Below are 19614 nucleotides of genomic sequence, written 5' to 3' on the forward strand. Positions count from 1 at the left end.
AGTACTAAGAGATAGGATCTACAAGTATTTGGATATATAGGGACTGATTAGGGAGAGTCAACATGGCTTTGTGTGTGGTAGGTCTTGTTCAACCAATCTATTAAGAGTTTTTCAATGAGGTTACCAGGAAAGTGGATGAAGGGAAGGCATTTGGATGTTGTCTACGTGGACTTCAGTAAGGCCTTTGACAAGATACCACATGGTAAGTTAGTTAGGAAGATTCAATCGCTAGGTATACATGGTGAGATAGTAACTTGGATTAGACATTGGCTCAATGGAAGAAGCCAGAGAGTGGTAGTGGAGGATTGCTTCTGTCAGTGGAGGCCTGTGACTAGTGGTGTGCCACAGAGATCAGTGCTGGGTCCATTGCTATTTGTCATCTATATAAATGATCTTGATAATAATATGGTAAATTGGATCAACAAATTTGCTGATGATACAAAAGATTGGAGGTGTAGTGGACAGTGAGGAAGGTTTTCAAAGCTTGCAGAGAGGGATTTGGACCAGCTGGACAAATGGCCATTTGTCATTAAAGTTTAATGCAGACAAGTGTGTGGTATTGCACTTTGGAAGGAAAAACCAAGGTAGAACATACAAGGTAAATGGTAGGACACTGAGGAGTGCAGTAGAACAGAGGGATCTGGGAATACAGATAAATAATTCCCTAAAAGTGGAGTCACAAGTAGATAGGGTCGTAAAGAGAGCTTTTGGTACATTGGCCTTTATAAATCAAAGTATTGAGTATAACAGTTGGAATGTAATGGTGAGGTTGTATAAGGCATTGGTGAGGCTGAATTTGAAGTATTGTGTGCAGTTTTGGTCACCTAATTACAGGAAGGATATTAATAAGGTTGAAAGATTGCAGAGAAGGTTTACAAGGATGTTGCTGGGACTTGAGAAACTGAGTTACAGAGGAAGGTTGAATAGGTTAGGACTTTATTCCCTGGAGCATAGAAGAATGAGGGGAGATTTGATAGAGGTATATAAAATTATGATGGGTATAGACAGAGTGAATGCAAGCAGGCTTTTTCCACTGAGGCTCGGGGAGAAAAAAAACAAGAGGGCATGGGTTGAGGATGAAGGGGAAAAGCTTAAAGGGAACATTAGGGGGGACTTCTTCACACAAAGAGTGGTGGGAGTGTGGAATGAGCTGACAGATGAAGTGGTAAATGCGGGCTCACTTTTAACATTTAAGGAAAAACTTGGACAGGTACATGGATGAGAGACGTATGGAGGGATATGGTCCAGATGCAGGTCAGTAGGACTAGGCAGAAAAATGGTTTGGCACAGCCAAGAAGGGCCAAAGGGACTGTTTCTGTGCTGTGATGTTCTATGGAAAAAACCATTAGGAGGGAAAAGTTGATAAACGAAAGCAAGCTTGCAAACAGCATCAAGATGGTTAGGAAAAGCTTTTCAAATATATTGAAAAGTTCTTGCGTGCAGGTTAGCTAGAGTTGTTCAGATAGGTTTAAACTAATTGGACAAAAAGATGAGAACTGGGGTGATAGTGCTGAAGATGAGGTCATTGGTTTACAAAGAGACAACGTATAGTGAGACTCCAAGCCAGGAGAGGTTGATAACAGGGCAAATTTACAGTCAACAGGATGAGCTGCAATGTAAAAAGCAGACAAAATTGAAAATATTGATATTTGAATGCACATAGTATACGGATTAAGGTAGATGAACTTATAGCACTGTTACAGATTGGCATGCATGATGCTATAGGCATAACTGAATCATGGCTGAAAGAAAATTATAGCTGGAAGCAGAATGTCCAAGAATACATATTGTATGGAAAGATCAGGCAGGAATGCAGAGGGGGTGGCGTTGCTCTGTTGGTAAAAAATGAAATCAAATTATTAGAAAGGTGACAGAGGGTCGGATGGTGTTGAATAATTGAGGATAGATCTAAGGAACTGCAAAGGTAAAAAGACCCTTACAGGAGTTAATAACAGACACCCAGACAGTGGTAAGGATGTGGCCTACAAATTACAAAGGAAGATAGAAAATGCATGCCAAAAGGGCAATGTTACAATAGTTATGGGGGACTTCAACATACAGATAGATTGGGAAAATCAGATTGGTGCTGGATTCCAAGAGGGTGAATTTTTTGAATGCCTACGAGATTGCTTTTTAGAGCAATTCATGGTTGAGCCCACTAGGGGATCAGCCATTCTGGATTAGGGGTTGTGTAATGAACTGGAATTGATTAGACAGCTTAAGGTAAAACAACCCTGATGGACAAGTGATCATAATATGATTGAATTCACATTGAAATTTAAAAAGGAGAAGCTAAAAAAAAAAATGAGATGTATCAGTATTACAGTGGAGTAAAGGGAATTACAGAGCTATGAGAGAGGAGTTGGCCAGAATTGATTGGAAAAGGACACTGGCAGGGATAACAGCAGAATAGCAATGGCTGGAATTTCTGGAAGCAATTCAGAAGGCAAATGATATGCACATCATAAAGAGGAAGAAGCATGTGGGAGTTGAGAGAAGAGATTACAGGAGTATTAGCTATGATCTTTGAGTCCTCTTTAACTGCAGGGGAAGTGCTGGAGGACTGGAGAATGGCAAATGTAGTTCCCTTGTTTAAAAAAGGTAATAGGGAGAAACCTGGAAACTATAGACCAGTGAGTCTTACGTCAGTGGTATGCAAACTACTGGAAAGGATTCTTAAGGATAAGATCTACGAGCATTTAGAGAAGTACAGACTACTCATGGATAGTCAACATGGCTTTGTGAAGGGAAGATCGTGCTTCACGAGCCTGATTGAGTTTTTTGAAGAGGTATCAAAAGAAATTGATGAGGGTAGGGCAGTGGATGTGGTCTACATGGACTTTAGCAAGGCATTTGACAAGGTCCCTCATGAGAGACTCATCCAGAAAGTCATGAGGCATGGGATAAGTGGAACCTTGGCCGTTTGGATAAAAAATTGGCTTAAAGGAAGAAAGCAGAGGGTAGTTGTGGAAGGAAAGTACTCTGCCTGGAGGTCGGTGACTAGTGGAGTGCCACAGGGACCTGTCCTGGGACCCTTGCTATTTGTGATTTTTATAAATGACCTGGCTGTAGAGGCAGAAGGATGGGATGACACGAAGATTGAAGGAGTTGTGGATGGAGCTGTAGGTTGTCGAAGGTTACAACAGGATATAGACAGGCTGCAGAGTTGGGCAGAAAAATGGCAGATGGAGTTCAATCCGGACAAATGTGAGGTGATACATTTTGGAAGGACAAACCAGAAGACTCAGTACAGGATTAATGGTAGTTACTTAAGAGTGTGGATGAACAAAGGGACCTTGGGGTTCAAATCCATACATCCCTCAAGGTTGCTGCACAGGTTGATAGGGTAGTTAAGAAGGTCTATGGGATGCTAGGCTTCATTAACAGGGGGATTGAGTTCAAGAGTAGAGAGGTCATGTTGCAACTCTACAAGTCTCTGGTGAGACCACACTTGAGAGTATTGTGTTCAATTCTGGTCACCTCATTATAGGAAGGATGTGGAAGCTATGGAGAGGGTGCAGAGGAGATTTACCAGGATGTCCTGACGAAGGGTCTCGGCCCGAAAAGTCGACAGCGCTTCTCCCTATAGATACTGCCTGGCCTGCTGTGTTCCACCAGCATTTTGTGTGTGTTGTTGTTTACCAGGATGTTGCCTGGTTTGGAGAACAAGTCATATGAAGCAAGGTTAGCAGAGCTGGGACTTTTCTCTTTGGAGCATAGAAGAATGAGAGGGGACTTGATAGAGGTCTACAAGATTATGAGAGGCATAGATAGGGTGGATAGTCAGTACCTGTTTCCCAGGGCACCAATAGCAAACACCAGAGGGCATCTGTACAAAATTAAGGAAGGGAAGTTTAGGGGAGGCATCAAGGTTAAGTTTTTTTTACACCGAGGGTGATGAGTGCTTGGAATGACTTGCCAGGGATGATGGTGGAGGCTAAAACATTAGGGGTATTTAAGAGCCTCTTGGGACAGGCACATGGATGAAAGATAAATGGAGGGTTATGGGGTTGTGTGGGTTTAGTACTTTTTTTAAGGATTATATGGGTTGGCACAACATGGAGGGCTGAAGGGCCTGTACTGTGCTGTAGTGTTCTATGATTCTATGGTTCTATTCCAAAGGCAAGATGACGCAACCATACATAACAAGAGAAGTCAAAGCCAAGATAAAACTGAAAGACAGGGCGTTTAATTATGCAAAATTAGTGGGAAGTTGGAAGATGGAAAAACTTTCAAACACCAACAGAAGGCAGCTAAAAAAGTAATTAAGAAGGTAAAGACTGAATATGAAAGTAAGCTAGCTAATAATATTAAAAAGGATACCAAAAGTTTCTTCAGATACATAAAGTGTAAAAGACAGGCAAGAGTGGATATTGGACAGCTGGAAAGGTAATGGAGGAACTGAAGGAAATTCACATTAGACAGAAAATGGCACTGGGTAGACCGATGGGACTGAAGGCTGATAAATCCCCAGGGCCTGATGGTCTGCATCCCAGGGTACTTAAGGAGGTGGCTCTAGAAATCGTGGACGCATTTGTCATCATTTTCCAATGTTCTATAGATTCAGGATCAGTTCCTGAGGATTGGAGGGTAGCTAATGTTATCCCACTTTTTAAGAAAGGAGAGAGAAAACAGGAAATTATAGACCAGTTAGCCTGACATCAGTGGTGGGGAAGATGCTGGAGTCAATTATAAAAGATGAAATAGCGGCATATTTGGATAGCAGTATCAGGATTGGTCCAAGTCAGCATAGATTTATGAAGGGGAAATCATGCTTGACTAATCCTCTGGAATTTTTTGAGGATGTAACTATGAAAATGGACAAGGGAGAACCAATGGATATAGTGTACCTGGACTTTCAGAAAGCCTTTGATAAGGTCCCACATAGGATATTAGTGGGCAAAATTAGAGCACATGGTATTGGGGGTAGGGTACTAACATGGATAGAAAATTGGTTGACAGACAAGAAACAAAGAGTAGGGATTAACAGGTCCTTTTCAGAATGGCAGGCAGTGACTTGTGGGGTACCGCAAGGCTCGGTGCTGGGGCCACAGCTATTTACAATATAATGATTTAGATGAAGGGATTAAAAGTAACATTAGCACATTTGCAGATGACACAAAACTGGGTGGCAGTGTGAAATATGAGGTCGATGTTAGGAAAATGCAGGGTGACTTAGACAGGTTGGGTGAGTGAGCAGATGCATGGCAGATGCAGTTTAATGTGGATAAATGTGAGGTTATCCACTTTGGTGGCAAGAACAGAAAGACAGATTACTATCTGAATGGTGTCAAGTCAGGAAAAGGGGAAGTACTACAAGATCTAGGTGTTCTTGTTCATCAGTCACTGAAAGTAAGCATGCAGGTACAGCAGGCAGTGAAGAAAGCTAATGGCTTATTGGCCTTTGTAACAAGGGGAGTTGAGTATAGGAGCAAAGAGGTCCTTCTGCAGTTGTACAGGGCCCTGGTGAGACCACACCTGGAGTATTGTGTTCAGTTTTGGTCTCCAAATTTGAGGAAGGACATTCTTGTTATTGAGGGAGTGCAGCACATGTTCCCAATGTTGGGGGAGTCCAGAACCAGAGGCCACAGTTTAAGAATAAGGGGTAGGCCATTTAGAATGGAGTTGAGGAAAAACTTTTTCACCAAGAGAGTTGTGGATCTATGGAATGCTCTGCCTCAGAAGGCAGTGGAGGCCAATTCTCTGGATGCTTTCAAGAAAGAGTTAGATAGAGCTCTTAAAGATAGTGGAGTCAAAGAATATGGGGAGAAGGCAGGAAAGGGGTACTGATTGTGGATGATCAGCCATGATCACATTGAATGGCGGGTGCTGGCTCAAAGGGCAGAATGGCCTACTCCTGCACCTATTGTCTATTGTCAATGCCAGAGAGGTAGTAATATAGGACAAGGAAATGGTGGATGAACTGAATATGTATTTTGCGTCAGTTTTCACTGTGGAAAACAATAGCAGTATGGTCGAAGTTCCAGAGGTCAGGGATCATGAAGTGTGAGAAGTTACTATTACTAAGGAGAAGGTTCTGGGAAAACTGAAAGCTCTGAAGGATAGATAAGACACCTGGAAATGATGGTGTACACCCTAGGGTTCTGAAAGAGGTAGCTGAAGAAATTGTGGAGGCATTAATAATAATCTTTCAATAATCACTAGATTCTGGACTGGTTCCAGCAGACTGGAAAATTGCAAATATCACTCCACTCTTCAACAGGGGAGAGAGACAAAAGAAAGGACATTATAGACTAGTTAGTCTGACTTCAGTGGTTGGGAAAATGTTGGAGTCGATTGTTAAGGATGTGGTTTCCAGGTACTTGGAGGCATATAGTCTGCATGGTTTTCTCAAAGGAAAATCTTGACTAATGAATCTGTTGGAATTATTTGAAGCAATAGCAAGCAGGATAGACAAAGGAGAATTGGTTGACACTGTGTACTTGAATTTTCAGAAGGCCTTTGACAAGGTGCTACACGAGGCTGCTTAATAAGCTATGATAAATAAGCTTAATAAGCCCATGGTATTACAGGGAAGATTCTAGCACGGATAAAGCAGTGGCTGACTGGCAGGAGGCAAAGAGTAAGAGTAAATGGAGCATTTCCTGACTGGCTGCTGGTAACTACTGGTATTCCCAGTGGTCTGTGATGGGAGCAATTTTTACATTATATTGCAATGATTGGGATGATGGAATTGATGGCTTTGTTGCAAAGTTTGCAGAAAGTACAAAAATAGATGGAGGACTAGGTAGTTTTGAGGAAGTAGAGATGCTACAGATGAACCTCGGCAGATTAGGAGAATGGGCAAGGAAATGGCAGATGGAATAGATTGTTGGGAAGTGTATGATCATGCACTTTGGTAGAAGAAAGGAAAAAGTTGACTATTTTCTAAATGGAGACAAAATACTAAACTCCGAAAAACAAAAGGACTTGGGAGTCCTTGTGTAGGATTCCCTAATGATTAATTTGCAGGTTGAGTCTTAATATACACTCAGTGGCCAGTTTATTAGGTATACCTGTACACCAGCAGCAACTCAATGCACAAGAACATGCAGACATGGTCAAGAGGTTCAATTGTCATTCAGACCAAACATCATAATGAGGAAGAAATGTGATGTAAGTGTCTTTGACTGTGGAATGATAGTTGGTGCCAGGTGGGGTGGTTTGAGTATCTCAAAAACTGCTGATCTCCTGAGATTTTCACACACAAGTCTCTAGAGTTTACAAAGCATGGTTCGGGAAACAAAAAGAAAATATCCAGAGAGCGGCAATTCTGTGGGCAAACATGCCTTGTTAAAGGTCAGAGGAGAATGGCCAGATTGGTTCAAACAGACAGGAAGGAAACAATACTCAAAGAACCACACATTAAAAGTGGTGCACAGAAATGCATATCTAAACACACAACACATCAAACCTTGAAGTAGATCAGCTACAGCAGCAGAAGAGCACGAACATACAGAAATAACTCTTGTGTCTAATAAAGTAGCCACTGAGTGTCGATGATTAACAATAATGAACTCAGCACCGATCTTTGTGTCACACCACTAAACACAGTCTGCCAGAGGTACAACCATCTTCTTTTCGCTCTGGCTTCTCCCACAAAGCCGATGTTCAGTAGATCAGGCAGCATCTATGAAAATTATTAAACAGTCAATATTTCCAGCCGAAGCTCTTCTTACAGTCTCAGCCCAAAATGTTAACTGTTGATTCATTTCCATTGATGCTGCCTGACCTGTTGAGTTTCTCCATCACTTTCCATGTATTGCTCTGGATTTCCAACATCTTGTAGTTCCTCTTGTAGTTATAATGTTGAATCTAATTAACTACTTTATTCTAAGTGGCAGGTGACTTAACCATCTGGTTCAGCCTCCCATATATGACTTTGTCAATGGCCTTGTTGAAATCTGTGTAGATTTTTCCTTCTACCTGTCTCAATGTTTCCTTCTGTAACATTTCTACTTCCTTAAACCTACCCTCCCACCTAACTTCAAATCGTCTGCAAACTTTACAAAGCTATAAATTCCATCATCCAAATCATTGACATATAACGTAAAAAGAATCAGCCCCAATACAGACCCCTGTGGAATACTGCTAATCGCCAGCAGCTTTTCCTTCTACCTGTCTCAAAACCTTGTCAAAAACCTTTATAAGATTGATTAGACATAATGTACCACACACAAAGCCATGTTAACCATCTCCAACAGATACATTAAATGTAAAAGAGAGGCGAGAGTAGATATCGGACCTGCTGGAAAACAAAGCTGGAGAGGTAGTAATGTGGGACAGCAAAATTGTGGACAAACTGAATTAGTATATTGCATCAGTCTTCATTCTGGAAGACTCTAGCAGTATGGTGGAAGTTCCAGGTGTCGGGGCATGAAGATAGCATAACTAGAGAGAAGGAAACTGAAAGGTTTGAAAGTAGATAAGCCACCTGGACCAGATGGTGTACACCCCAGGGTTCTGAAAGAGATGGCTGAAGAGTGTGTGGAAGCATTAGTAATGACCTTTCAAGAATCACTGAATTCTGGAATAGTTTGGAAAACTGGAAAATTGCAAATGTTACTCCATTCTTCAAGAAGGAAGAGAGGCAGAAGAAAGTAAACTATCGGCCAGTTAGTCTGACCTTAGTAGTTGGGTAGATGTTGGAGTTGTTTATTAAGGATGAGGTCTCGATACTTGAAGGCACATGATTAAATAGGCCATAGTCAGCATGGCTTCCTCAAGGAAAATTTTTACCTGTAAAAAAATGTTCTGTAATGTTTTTACCAGGATGCTGCCTGGTTTAGAGAGTATGGATTATGATCAGAGATTAAGGGAGCTAGGGCTTTACTCTTTGGAGAGAAGGAGGATGAGAGGAGACATGATAGAGGTGTACAAGATATTAAGAGAAATAGACAGAGTGGACAGCCAGCGCCTCTTCCCCAGGGCACCACTGCTCAGTACAAGAGGACATGGCTTTAAGGTAAGGGGAGGGAAGTTCAAGGGGGATATTAGAGGAAGGTTTTTCCATGCAGAGAGTGGTTGGTGCGTAGAATGCACTGCCTGAGTCAGTGGTGGAGGCAGATACACTAGTGAAGTTTAAGAGACTACTAGACAGGTATATGGAGGAATTTAAGGTGGGTGGTTATATGGGAGGCAGGGTTTGAGGGTCGGCACAACATTGTGGGCCGAAGGGCCTGTAATATGCTGTACTATTCTATGTTCTATGTTCTAAATCTGTTGGACTTCTTTGAAGTAGTAACAAGCAGGACAAACAAAGGGTTGATGTTGCATAATTGGATTTTCAGAAGGCTTTTAACAAGGTGCTACACGCTCATAGTATTACAGGAAAGATTCTAGCATGGATAAAGCAGAGGCTGATTGGCAGGAAGCATACATGGGAATAAAGGGAGCCTTTCCTGGCTGGCTGCTGGTGTCTAGTGGTATTCCACAGGGGTCTGTATTGGGGCTGATTCTTTTTATGTTATACGTCAATGATTTGGATGAAGGAATTGATAGCTTTTTAAAGTTTGCAGACAATATGAAAGTAAGTGGGAGGATGGTACGGTGGGTTTGAGGAAATAGAAATGCTACAGAAGGAAACATAGAAAACCTACAGCACAATACAGGCACTTTGGCCCACAATGCTGTGCCAAACATGTACTTACTTTAGAAATTACCTAGGGTTACCCATAGACCTCTATTTTTCTAAGCTCTTTAAAAGATTTAGATTAGGAGAATTCGGAAAGAAATGGCAAATGGAATACAGTGTTGGGAAGTGAATGACCATGCATTTTGGTAGAAGAAATGAAAGAGTTAACTAGTTTCTCAATGGATTAGAAAATACAAAACACTAAGGTGTCAAGAAACTTGTGCAGGATTCTGTAATGGTTAGTTTGCAGGTTGGTTCTGTTGTGAGTAAGGCAAATGCAATGTTAGCATTCATTTCAAGAGGACTAGAATATAAAAGCAAGGATTTAATGTTCAAAGTCTATAAGGAACTAGTGAGGCCTCACTTGGGAGTACTATGAGCAGGTTTGGGCCTCTCATATTAGAAAGGATGTGCTGAATCTGGAGAGGGTTCAAAGGAGGTTCTCAAAAATGATTCCAGGATTGAATGGGTTGTCATATGAAGAGTGTTTGATGGCTCTAGGCCTATATTCACTAGAAATCAGAAGAATAAGGGGTGACCTCATTGAAGCCTCTCAAATGGTGAAAAGGCTTTGATGGAATGGATGTGGAGAGGATTTTTCCCATGATGACTAAGACCAGTGGACACAGTCTCAGGATTGAGGGGCCTCCTTTTTGAACAGAGATGAGGAATTTCTTTAGCCAGAGAGTAGTGAGCCTGTGGAATTCATTGCCACAGACAGCTGCTGAGGCCATTTGAAGCAGAGGTTGATAGATTCTTGACTGGTCAGGGCATGAATGGATATGGGGAGAAGGTAGGAGATTGGGCTGAGAGGAAAATTGGATTAGCCATGATGAAATGGCAGACCAGACACAATGGGATAAATGACCAAATTCTGCTCCTATGTCTTATGGTTGACCCTAGATAAGTCGCATGATCCAGATGGACAACCCCCTAGGGTTCTGTATGAGGTAAATGAGAAATTCTGGAAGTGTAAGTAATGATCTTACAAGAATCACTCAATTCTAGAATGGATTCAGAGGACTGGAAAATTGGAAATGTCACACCACTCTTCAAGAAGGGAGAGAGGCAGAAGACAGGAAATGATAGGCCAGATTGACTTCAGTAGTTGGGAAGGTGTGGGTCCATTACTAATGAAGATGTTTCGGGGTACTTGGGGGCATTTGTAAATAGACCAAAGCATGGTTTCCTTAAGGGAAAATCTTGCCTAACAAATCTGTTGGAATTCTTTGAGAAAATAACAAGCAGGGTAGACAAAGGATTGTCAGAAGGTGTTTGAAAAGCAAACACGAGGAAATCTGCAGATGCTGGAAATTCAAGCAACACAAACAAAATGCTGGTGAAACGCAGCAGTAAGGAGAAGCACTGTCGACATTTCGGGCCGAGACCCTTTGGGTCTCACTTTTAGTCCTGACAAAGGGTCTCGGCCCGAAATGTCAACAGTGCTTCTCCCTATAGATGCTGCCTGGCCTGCTGCGCTCCACCAGCATTTTGTGTGTGTTGTCAGAAGGTATTGTTTACTTGGACTTCCAGAAGGCTTTTGACAAGGAGTCGCACATGAGGCTACTAAGCAAAATTAGAACCCACGGTATTACAGGAAAGAAACTAGCACGGAAAAATGATTGGCTGACTTGCACAAAGAGTCGGAATAAAAAGAACCTTTTCTGTTGGCTGCCCGTGTCTAATGGTGTTCTGCAGGAGTCACTGTTGGGACCCACTTTTTTGTGTTTAATGTCAATCATGTCAGCCATGGGATCCAAGGGGACATTGCATGGGATCCAGAACAGGCTTGCCCACAGAAGGCAAAGAGTGGTGTAGACGAGTCATATTCTGCATGGAGGTCTGTGACCAGTGGAGTGCCTCCAGGATCTGTTCTGGGACCCTTACTCCTTGAGTTTTATAAATGACCTGGATGAGGAAGTGGAGGGATGGATTAATAAGTTTGCTGATGATACAAAGGTTGGAGGTGTTGTGGATAGTGTGGAGGGCTGTCAGAGGTTACAGCAGGACATTGATTGGATGCAAAACTGGGCTGAGAAGTGTCAGATGGAGTTCAACCCAGGTAAGTGTGAAGAGGTTCATTTTGGTAGGTCAAATATGATGGCAGAATATAGTATTAATGGTAAGACTCTTGGCAGTGTGGAGGATCAGAGGGATCTTGGGGTCCGAGTCCATAGGACGCTCAAAACAGCAGCGCAGGTTGACTCTGTGGTTAAGAAGGAATACAGTGTATTGGCCTTCATCAATCATGGAATTGAATTTAGGAGCCAAGAGGTAATGTTGCAGCAATATGACTCAGAGAGACATTGATAGGATGCAGAAGTGGGCTGAGAAGTGGCAGATGGAGTTCAACCCAGAGAAATGTGAGGTGGTACATTTTGGAAGGACAAACTCCAAGGCAGAGTACAAAGCAAATGGCAGGATACTTGGTAGTGTGGAGGAGCAGAGGGATCTGGGGGTACATGTCCACAGATCCCTGGAAGTTGCCTCACAGGTAGACAGGGTAGTTAAGAAAGCTTATGGAATGTTAACTTTCATAAGTTGAGGGATAGAGTTTAAGAGTTGCAGGGTAATGATGCAGCTCTATAAAACTCTGGTTAGGCCACACTTGGAGTACTGTGTCCAGTTCTGATCGCCTCACTATAGGAAGGATGTGGAAGCACTGGAAAGGGTACAGAGGAAATTTACCAGGATGCTGCTTTGTTTAGAGTGTATGGATTAAGATCAGAGATTAAGGGAGCTAGGACTTTACTCTTTGGAGAAAAGGAGGATGAGAGGAGACATGATACAGGTATACAAAATATCAAGAGGAATAGATAAAGTGGACAGGCAGCGCCTCTTCCCCAGGGCACCACTGCTCAGTACCATATAACCATATAACAATCACAGCACGGAAACAGGCCATATCGGCCCTTCTAGTCCGTGCCGGACACTTACTCTCACCTAGTCTCACTGACCTGCACTCAGCCCATAACCCTCCATTCCTTTCCTGTCTATATACCTATTCAATTTTTTTTTTAAATGACAATATCGAACCTGCCTCTACCACTTCTTCTGGAAGTTCGTTCCACACAGCTACCACTCTCTGTGTAAAGAGGTTCCCCCTCGTGTTACCCCTAACCTTTTGCCCCTTAACTCTCAACTCATGTCCTCTTGTATGAATCTCCCATACTCTCAATGGAAAAAGCCTATACACATCAACTCTATCTATCCCCCTCATAATTTTAAATACCTCTATCAAATCCCCCTTCAACCTTCTACACTCCAAAGAATAAAGACCTAACTTGTTCAACCTTTCCCTGTAAATTAGGTGCTGAAACCCAGGTAACGTTCTAGTAAATCTTCTTTGTACTCTCTCTATTTTGTTGGCATCTTTCCTATAATTTGGAGACCAGAACTGTATACAGTACTCCAAATTCGGCCTTACTAATGCCTTGTACAATTTTGACATTACATACCAACTCCTATACTCAATGCTCTGATTTATAAAGGCCATCATACCATAAATTTTCTTCACCAACCTATCCACATGAGATTCCACCTTTAGGGAACCATGCACCATTATTCCTCGATCACTCTGTTCTACTGCATTCTTCAATGCCCTACCATTTACCATGTATGTCCTATTTGGATTATTCCTACCAAAATGTAGCACCTCACACTTATCAGCATTAAACTCCATCTGCCATCGTTCAGCCCACTCTTCTAACTGGCCTTAATCTCTCTGCAAGCTTTGAAAACCTACTTCATTATCCACAACACTACCTATCTTCGTATCATCTGCATACTTACTGATCCAATTTACCACTCCATCATCCAGATCATTAATGTATATGACAAACAACATTGGACCCAGTACAGATTCCTGAGGCACACCACTAGTCACCGGCCTCCAACCTGACAAACAGTTATCCACCACTACATTCTGGCATCTCCCATCCAGCCACCGTTGAATCCATTTTACTACTTCAATATTAATACCTAACAATTGAACCTTCCTAACTAACCTTCCATGTGGAACCTTGTCAAAGGCCTTACTGAAGTCCATATAGACAACATCCACTGCTTTACCCTCGTCAATTTTCCTAGAAACCTCTTCAAAAAATTCAATAAGATTTGTCAAACATGACCTTCCATGCACAAATCCATGTTGACTGTTCCTAATCAGACCCTGTCTATCCAGATAATTATATATACCATCTCCAAGAATACTTTCCATCAACTTTCCCACCACTGACATCAAACTTACAGGCTGATAATTGCTAGGTTTACTCTTCGAACACTTTCTAAACAATGGAACCACGTGAGCAATACGCCAATCCTCTGGCACCATCCCAGTTTCTAACGACATTTGAAATATTTCTGTCAGAGCCCCTGCTATTTACACTAACTTCCCTCAAGGTCCTAGGGAATATGCTGTCAGGACTTGGAGACTTATCCATTTTTATATTCTTTAAAAGCGGCAGTATGTTCTCTTCTTTAATCATCATAGTTTCCATAACTTCCCTACTTGTTTCTCTTACCTTACACAATTCAATATCCTTCTCCTTAATGAATACCAAAGAAAAGAAATTGTTCAAAATCTCCCCCATCTCTTTTGGCTCCACACATAGCTGTCCACTCTGATTCTCTAAGGGACCAGTTTTATCCCTCATTATCCTTTTGCTATTCATATAACTGTAGAAACCCTTTGGATTTATTTTCACCTTTCTTACCAAAGCAAACTCATATCTTCTTTTAGCTTTTCTAATTTCTTTTTAAGATTCTTTATACATTCTTTATATTCTTCGAGCACCTCATTTACTCTATGCTGCCTATATTTATTGCAGATCTCTCTCTTTTTCCAAACCAAGTTTCCAATATCCCTTGAAAACCGAGGCAGTCTCAAACTTTTAACCTTTCCTTTCAACCTAACAGGAACATAAAGATTCTGTACCCTCAAAATTTCATCTTTAAATTACCTCCATTTCTCTATTACATCCATCCCATAAAACAAACTGTCCCAATCCACTCCTTCTAAATCCTTTTGCATCTCCTCAAAGTTAGCCTTTCTCCAATCAAAAATCTCAACCCTAGGTCCAGACCTATCCTTCTCCATAATTATATTGAAACTAATAGCATTGTGATCACTGGACCCGAAGTGCTCCAACATACCTCCGTCACCTGACCTATCTCATTCCCTAACAGGTTATCCAACACTGCCCTTCTCTAGTTGGTACCCCTATGTATTGCTGCAAAGAGCTGTCCTGCACACGTTATAAACTTCAAACCATCCAGCCCTTTTACAGAATGGGCTTCCCAGTCTTTGTGTAGAAAAGTAAAATCTCCCACAATCACAATCTTGTGCTTACTACAAATATCTGCTATCTCCTTACAAATTTGCTCCTCCAATTCTCGTTCCCCATTAGGTGGTCTATAATACACCCCTATAAGTGTTACTACACCTCTCCCATTCCTCAATTCCACCCAAATAGCCTCCCTAGACGAGCCCTCTAATCTATCCTGCCAAAGCACCGCTGAAATATTTTCTCTGACAAGCAATGTAACACCTCCCCCTCTTGCCCCTCCAATTCCATCACAACTGAAACAATGAGAGAATATGGTTTTAAGGTAAGGGGAGGAAAGTTCAAGGGGGATATTAGAGGAAAGTTTTTTACTCAGAGGGTGGTTGTTGTGTGGAATGCACTGCCTGAGTCAGTGGTGGAGGCAGATACACTAGTGAAATTTAAGAGACTACTAGACAGGTATATGGAGGAATTTAAGGTGGAGGGTTATATGGGAGGCAGGGTTTATGGGTCGGCAAAACATTGTGGGCCAAAGGGCCTGTATTGTGCTGTATTGTTCTATGTTCTATACAGGACCCTGGTCAGACCCCACTTGGAATACAGTACTCATTTCTGGTCGCCTCACTACAGGAAGGATGTGGAAGCCAAAGAAAGGGTGCAGAGGAGACTTACAAGGATGTTGCCTGGATTGGGGAGCATGCCTTATGAAAACAGGTTGAGTGAACTCGGCCTTTTCTCCTTGGAGCGACGGAGGATGAGAGGTGACCTGATAGAGGTGTACAAGTCTATGAGAGGCATTGATCATGTGGAAAGTCAGTGGCTTTTTCCCCAGGGCTGAAATGGTTGCCACAAGAAGACACAGGTTTATCTGTGGTGGATCTGTAGAATTTGTTGCCATGGACGGCAATAGAGGTCAAGTCTTTGGGTGTATTTAAGGCAGAGATTGATAGGCATCTTATTAGCCAGGGCATCAAATGTTATGGTGAGAAGGCGGGGGAGTGGACTAAATGGGAGAATAGATCAGCTCATGATAAAATGGTGGAGCAGACTCAATGGGCCGAATGGCCGACTTCTGCTCCTTTGTTTTATGGTTTAAGGTGCTGGGGAGTAGGTACAGAGGAGATGTCAGGGCTAAGCTTTTTTTTTAAATGCAGAGAGTGGTGAGTGCATGGAATGGGCTGCCGTCAACTGTGGTGGAGGCGGATACAATGGGGTCTTTTAAGAGACATGGAGGTACATAGAGTTTAGAAAAATAGAGGGCAATGGGTAAGTCTAGTAATTTCTAAAATAGGGACATGTTCGTACAACTTTGTGGGCCGAAGGGCCTGTATTGTGCTGTAGGTTTTCTATGCTTCTGTGTTTTCTAATCATTTGGATGATGGAATTGGTGGCTCAATGTTCAAGTTTGTGGATTGGTGGAGGGACAGGTAGTGTTGAGGAAGCATGAAGTCTGCAGACTGACTTAGACGTATTAGAATAATGGGAAAATAAGTGGCAGATGGATTACAGTGTAAGGGAAGTCTTACATCAGTACCCCTGCTAACCCCTGGAGGCCAGCACTCCTGCAATACTGCTCTCCAATGTTCACTCCCTGGAAAACAAACTAGATTACCTTGTTCTTCAACTGACCCAGCTGAGATGAGGAACTGCTGCTTGCTTATTCTTACAGAAACGTGGCTCCAAGTCAAGATTCCATGCACCATCAATCTTCAGGCCAGGCTACTCAGGAACTTGTACAAATATTGTTTTCTGACTGTATTGTGCCATGTTGTAACTAAAAGTGCTGTGTTTTGCACCCTGACTCCAGCAGAACAATGTTTCATTTTGCTGTATACATTGTCTGGTTCCTGGTTTCTTCACTATAAGCCTGAACTTGAACTTGACTGGAAATGTATTAACATGCAATTTGGTAGAAGAAATAAAGGCATAGAGTATTTTCTAAATGGGGAGATAATTCAGATATCAGAGATGCAAAGGGTCTTGGGGTGTACTCATGCAAGATTCCTTAAAAGTTAACTTGTAGGTTCAGTCGGTAGTAAGGAAGACAAATACAATGCTAGCATTCATTTCAAAAGGATTCAAGAGACTGAGACATACAAGGCTCTCCGAACCCATTCTAACAATTTTCTACAGGAGCACCCTCAAGACTATCTTGTCAGGCTCATCACTATGTAGTACAGAAGCTGTAAGGCGTCAGACAACAAGGCTCTAAAGAGGATAGTAAAAGCCAGCAAGAGGATCACCAGAGTCTCCCTCACCCCTAATTGTGAAATTTACCAGCAGTGTTGCAGGCAATGGGTCCGAATCATTGTTGATGATACCTTCCAGCCAATGCCCATAACCTCTTAGACCTACTACCGTCAGGAAGGAAGTACAGGGGCACCAGGACTAGGACAGCCAAACTGGATAAGAGCTTCTTCATTCAAACTGTAAGAATAATGAATGCCCTGCCACCACTGAGGTCTCATCACTAGGGCAGCAAGTTGTTTACTGTAATGTTTACCTGTGCACAACATGCATTTCCAATTATTTTTTATGAACTTATTTATGGTAATACTTCGGTTTATGTGTTGTGAATGGTACATGTTTTGTAGCAGGACCATGATCTAGAGTAACAAGTTTTGTTCGATTGAATGTATCTACAGTCAGATGACCATAAACTTGAACTTGAGAACTACAATATAAAAGCAAGGGTGTAATGCTGAGGCCTATGGCATTTGTCAGACTGCAGTTGGAGAATTGTGAGCAGTTTTGGGCCCCTTATCTAAGAAAGTGTGCTAGTGTTGGAGAGGGTCCTGAGGAAGTTCATAAGATTAAGCCCATGGAAACCTATCGAGTATTGAAAGGCTGAGACAGAGAGCTTGTGGAATGGAAGTTTCCCATAGTGGGGCAGTCTGGGACCAGTGGATATAGCCTCAGAATACAAGGACATCCCTTTAGAGCAGAGATGAGGAGGAATTTCTGCCAGAGCATGGTGAATCTATGGAATTCATTGTCACACATGACTGTGAAGTGCAAGTCATCAGGTATATAATGGTTTCCGGTTATTTGGGCCATTGGTTAATCAAAGCAGCCGCTTATTTGGAATAACTCTTAAAAAACCAAAACCAAAATCTAGAAAATAGCTGGGATTCCCTTTGTTTATTTGGGCTTAAATGCAGCTTAATTGGGGCAAGAGACTGTTGCCGACCTGTTTCTAACTAATGTCAATCACATGCATATTGTGTGGCTGTTAGACACTACATTGTGCTTAGAGTGAACAGTTTTGAAACAGTGTCACTTGTGTGTGTTTGCATTCAAAAGGCATTGATTTTTGTCACTGATAGTTGATGAATAATAAGCAGTAAGACAATTCAGTACTGTTTTTTCACTGTGGTTTCAAGCATTTAGACTTGAAGATACCAGAAACAGCTGGGAGTGAAAATGAAACAATTTCACAACTTCAACAAACTAGGAACTACTAAGAATTTGAAGGAATCGACAATCATTTTAAATGTTACAATGAACATGAAAATCTCAAAGATGTAATCATTGAAAACATTGTTTGACAGCTGTCCATTAACAGACCTAGGTGTTTGCACTAATCTTAGACAAAAGAGGTACCGCAGATGCTGGAAATCCAGAACAGTACACACAATGTGCTGGAGGAGCTAACAGGTCACAAGATCACAAGACAAAGGAGCAGAAGTAGGCCATTCAGCCCATTGATACTGCTCCACCATGAGCTAAACTATTCTCCCATCTAGTTCCAATTTCTGGCTTTTTCCCCATATCCCTTGATACCCTGGCTAATTAGATTCCTATCAATCTCCTCCTTAAACACCATCAATGAACGGGGCTCCACAGCTGTGTGTGGCAACGAATTCCATAAATTCCCATCTATGGATGGGAATAAACAGTCAACGTTTCAGGCCAAGATCCTTCACCTGAACTGACCTGATAAAGGGTCTCTGCCCAAGATGTCGAGTTTATTCCCATCCATAGATGCTGCCTGACCTGCTGAGGTCCTCCAGTGCAATGTGTGTATTGCTTTGCCCTAATGTTTATTTGCAGTCAATCAAATGATTATACCAGTGTACCATGAATGAATTCCTCCATCCATAACTGTAAGAAACTAATACACAGTTTCATAGTACTGTGGTAGTTTTGATAGTGTTCTTATTTGTTCTGTATTTCATTTAAATGCATAACTTGCTACTTCATTAAACGGTAGCTTGTCTTTTTTTGTTAACCTTTTTAACTATTTCTATGAAACTTTGGCAGCTGCTTAGCTGGGTCAAAATGTTCCAGTCCCAACATGTTACAATTAACTGGAATCTACTGTATTTAAAATAAAAGCTAATAAGTTCTTAATTTGTCAGGGTGTAGAGCATTATGGGGGAGAAGGCAGGAAAACGGGGTTGAGAGAGATAATAAATCAGCCATGATGGAATGCGGGGGGGGGGGGGGGGGGGGAGGAATCAGACTCAATATGCCAAATGGCCTAATTCTGTTCCTATGTCTTATGGTCTTTAAGATTCTGAAATCAGCTGCATAAAATGACCTACCTGGTATGGTTTGTCTCGATCTATATTCTCCCAATGCAAAGGAATAGGAATTTCTGCATTTCCACAAATAAAACTTCAAGAGATGTCAGAACAAACAGATATTAAAGTTACCATTCAAAAACATAAATGAAAACAGAATATTTTTATA

General features: G+C 41.8%; 1 protein-coding gene across 7 annotated transcripts in view; it reads right to left on the bottom strand.

The window, feature by feature from the left end:
* LOC132398745 (protein mono-ADP-ribosyltransferase PARP11) overlaps positions 1-19614 on the bottom strand; it is a 139415-nt gene that overhangs the window by 46785 nt on the left and 73016 nt on the right. For all 7 annotated transcript variants that reach the window (XM_059978614.1, XM_059978613.1, XM_059978612.1 and 4 more), the window contains one exon: positions 19467-19539. In XM_059978614.1, the coding sequence (XP_059834597.1) occupies positions 19467-19539 (73 nt within the window). The remainder of the gene's footprint in view (positions 1-19466; positions 19540-19614) is intronic.

The sequence above is a fragment of the Hypanus sabinus genome, chromosome 8, assembly GCF_030144855.1.
Source record: "Hypanus sabinus isolate sHypSab1 chromosome 8, sHypSab1.hap1, whole genome shotgun sequence".
In the NCBI taxonomy this organism is placed as follows: Eukaryota; Metazoa; Chordata; class Chondrichthyes; order Myliobatiformes; family Dasyatidae; genus Hypanus; species Hypanus sabinus.